Below are 3,922 nucleotides of genomic sequence, written 5' to 3'. Positions count from 1 at the left end.
AAATTCAATACATACTAATTAGAAATATTAGAATGAATTTATGCAAATTTAACATAAGGAAAATTAAGTGTAAGTGAAGCAAGTTGCTGGGCTTTAGGTAATAGATTTTTCCCTCAAGAAGCCCTAGTTTCTATAAGAGCTTTCTGAAATTAAGAGGATTACATTCATTCCATATTTCAATTTTAGATAGTATTCATTTGGCTCCTTACTATAATAGATAAGGAAATTTATACCGTACTCCACCTCCAAATATGAATTTTTCAGCCCCACTTTCTTCAGAATGTTGTAGACCCCGTGCTGTCACCTTTCAGTGAGAGGGCTGCTGGCCCTTTTACTTGTTGCCTCTTGTCATCTCTGTGGCTGGGTCTCACTAAGAAGTACGTTTTCTGAAAATCTCTGAGATCTTTCGCTTTTATATAGATATCTTTTGGCATTGAATGTTGCTTTGTAGAAGTCTGAGGGTGGCCTGTTTTCACCTTTGTAACAGACATTTTTGCTAGGATGCCTGTAGGATTTTCTTTATTAGTGAACCCAGTCACCGAACTAGTTATGTCTTGCTGTCCCATTATTTTGTAGCCCTTTTATCATGGGACAAGAAGGGTTTTTGGACCTACATATTTAGTTCGTCTTCCTTTTTTATTTCTGAATATATTTTTTTGTTGCATTTGTAGCTTTTCTACCAAAATAACACAAGTCGTTTTAGTCACCTTTCTCCTCTCAAATCCATGTTAACATCTTTTCGCTTTATCCCTGCATTCACTGAGATTGCCTCAAACCTTTCCTTTCTACCTATAATTAGGTTTCACCTGTCTTTTCAGTTCCTGTGGTTTCTGACATTTTTCATTAGATGTGTAATGGAGCTGCTTTGACCTCCATATGTTTCCTCTTTCTCCAACCCCTCCCCCTCTCCCCAGCTGTGACACATCTCTGGGCTTAGGCCTCCGGTACAGTACTCAAGGACTTGGTATTTTATTCCATCTGATTCCTTGCACCGCTTTCTTTCCTATCCTGATGGTTATTATTAGTTCTGAGGCTCCAGCCTTCTGTCCTCTGCCAACTGCCTGTGCATATTCTTATTAGAAATTATATCGAGTTCACCAGGTTATTTCTCCTAAATCACCTCTATTTTGGTTTTTTGTTGTTGTCGTTCTGTTTGATTTTCTGTCCGTTATCCCTGCCTACGTTTTTTAAAAAATATTTTTCCTTTGTTTCTCCACAGCATTTACTCACCTCATCTTGTTGTTCTGTCTTCCTGTTCTGATATCAGCAGGAGTTGTTGCTCATGTTTTTTTGACACTATTCTTCATGGCGTCATCATTGATAAATTTCTATAACTCTTAGTATTTATTTTCTGTTTGTTTTTGTTTTTTTGCCTTAATCCTTTCTTAGAGGTAGTATGTTCTGTTAGTGTGACATATTTGTTAATGATTTTCAGTGTCGGTCTAGACAGTTGTAAAATATGTTTTCCTGTTAAATCAGCTTTTCATCATCAGTGGTCACTTACTGTTGCAGAATGTAACCGAAAGCTAGTGAGCACTGTTTTTGCTTTACATAATTATTTTTTCAGCTTGTAAGGTAAAATCACTCCTTGTAGCAATATCAGTTATCCTGATATTAAGCCATCTTTCTCCTTCTCTTCTGTTATTGTCTAACTGCTTAACCTGTTCGTTTCACAGTGAACACATAAGATATGCCAGGCTCTGTTCTAAGTGTCTTACATGGACTGGTTTATTTAATCCCTCTCACAACAGTCTGTCATCACGATGAATACAGTCATTATTACAGAGAGGCGAAATCTTTTGCTCATGGTGGTAGGGCTGGAATATGAACCCAAGCAGTCTTGCTCCAGAGTCTGGGCTCTATCCACTAAGCAGACTCAAATATTGAATATGTCTCATAATACTTTCTGGAATCCTGAATATGTTATATTTTTCAGGTATTTCTGTGGAATTTGGAACAATTCTAATTTACACATGTGAGAAGAGTTGCTGGCCTCATAATCAGCAGACTCCCATGGAAGAATTTTGTATTGTACAAGAAGACCCAGATGAATTATTATTTAAGTAGAGCATTTCCTTTATTTGTATAAATTAAAGCAAATTTTACTTTCCAAATTCGTGTGTTTTTACTTCGTTTTGACTCACAAGTTAGTTACTCTTTAAGTGTTGTCCTTTTTGCTTTTTGGCACCCGTGCTGTGGCTGAAGCAAGGTTTAGAACCTCCTGACTGTGGGCTGGTCTACCTTTCCAGTGTCAGGGCCTTTCTCCACAGTGGCATCCCAGAATGTGACTCCTCTGTATTCCCTCGACAGGCACCTGGTGGACATTCTGGGAGGGAGAGCAGCTGAGGAGCCATGAGGCTGTAGTCAGCCTCTTATTGCCCCTGCTGCCTCTGCACTTCACTGTGTGTACGCTGTTACCGTCCCTGGATGCTGACAGATGAAGCCACTTAACCTGCTCCAGCTATTTCATGCTCCCATCCTGTGACACTAGCTGTTTATATCTGCCTCATGACTCGCCCCCTCCCCCCGCCCCCACCCGCCTCCCCAGGCTCCCTGCCCTCATCCATTTCTGCTATAGACTGTGGACAGAAAAGGGGCCAGTTACTAAACCTGACAAGCCCAGGGGAGGCTTGTGTGGTGGGCCTTACAAACTCAGAGACCGAAAGTAACCACATAGGACAGTATGAACGTGAAAACTCAACTAAAAGCAGGTCATGGTGAGAGTCACATCCTAGGCCTGTAGCTTCCTTGACAAAGTTCAGTGTTTACCTTAAGCAAGCCTGTCTGTTCTCTTTTTGCATCTAAGAGAACGTACCTTTGATATGTCAGAGTAATCTTTTCCAGACCCCTCAAGACACAGCCTCAGACACCAGAGCATAGACCACAGAACCCCTCATTGTTATCTTGTTCCCCACATACCATCTCTAAGTGCTGGAAATGTTAATTATTAACTATCCTGTACCCACCAGTGTAAAAGAAGTATGTTTCTCTATTTTGCCTTTTTATCCAATTCCAAAGATTCCACCCCCACTGCTTTACTTTCTCTTGTCCCCTTAATCTACCACCGATGGGTTTCATGTAACCCTCTTTACATCTCTTCCTTTTATTCTGATATATAAAATAAGCTGCAAAACTGCCATTCTCTGGAGCATTTTCTCAGTCCATTGAGGTTTTGCTTCCCAGGAAGTATCAGTTTGGCTCAAACTCAAAAATTCTCTACAGGTTTGGACATTTCTTCAACGCTGCCTTCCTCCCCTGCAGCACCACAGGAAGGGGGCCTATACTCAGTTCTTGACATTGTCGCTCCATCTAGCCATCCACTTTTCCAATTTTCCTTCTCTCCATTGTTTTTGTTATTAACCCCTTCCATTCTGGTACCCTTTGACAACAGTATGAAAACATTCTCACCCACTAGTTGTATACAGACCTCTTTGCCTACATAGATGACGAAACTGGGTATAAACAATTGGATTTGCTACTCTGCTAAATAACACCTTAGGCCCAGATTATCATGAGGTGGAGGTTTCCTGGGCAGTGTGTGTCTGGTGAGAACCCCACCTGATCCTGCCCGCTGGGGCACCTGAGGGGAAAGTGGCCGGCCGTGTACAAACTGAAGATGTTGGTTGGTGAGGCCTTAGGCATGCTGGGTTTTGTAGGGGAGGAAAAATAATTTTCCCTTTTATCCTTCTAGGTTCTTTGCTGAGACCCACCGCCCCCCGTAATTAAATATTAACAGGATTTAACAGAAGTTTAATAACATGTATATCTCCTGTATACATGGGAGAGGCCCTCCATGGTCGGGCACTCTGACACTTCTTGCACCTCATGCATCAGGGCAGCAACCTAAGTATTCTTCACAGACCAGCTTGGTATGTGGTTGTTGAACCAAGCAGCTGATGAGAAAGACCACAGAAGTCAAAAG

At 41.4% G+C, this 3,922-nt stretch overlaps 1 protein-coding gene across 5 annotated transcripts in view; it reads left to right on the top strand.

Moving 5' to 3' along the window:
- Positions 1–2,114, top strand: part of PDCD2L (programmed cell death 2 like) — a 31,087-nt gene extending 28,973 nt beyond the window's left edge. For 4 of the 5 annotated variants that reach the window (XM_011371839.2, XM_023537667.1, XM_023537666.1 and 1 more), the window contains one exon: positions 1,937–2,114. In XM_011371839.2, coding sequence (XP_011370141.1) covers positions 1,937–2,067 — 131 coding nt within the window. In that variant the 3' untranslated portion in view covers positions 2,068–2,114. The remainder of the gene's footprint in view (positions 1–1,936) is intronic. The other variant, XR_002783205.1, reaches the window with a different exon arrangement.
- The last annotated feature ends 1,808 nt before the right edge of the window (positions 2,115–3,922 follow it).

Source organism: Pteropus vampyrus, unplaced genomic scaffold (genome assembly GCF_000151845.1).
Source record: "Pteropus vampyrus isolate Shadow unplaced genomic scaffold, Pvam_2.0 Scaffold196, whole genome shotgun sequence".
NCBI classification, from domain to species: Eukaryota; Metazoa; Chordata; class Mammalia; order Chiroptera; family Pteropodidae; genus Pteropus; species Pteropus vampyrus.
The sequence above is the reverse complement of the archived record's forward strand: the minus strand, read 5'-3'. Positions and strand labels throughout refer to the sequence as shown.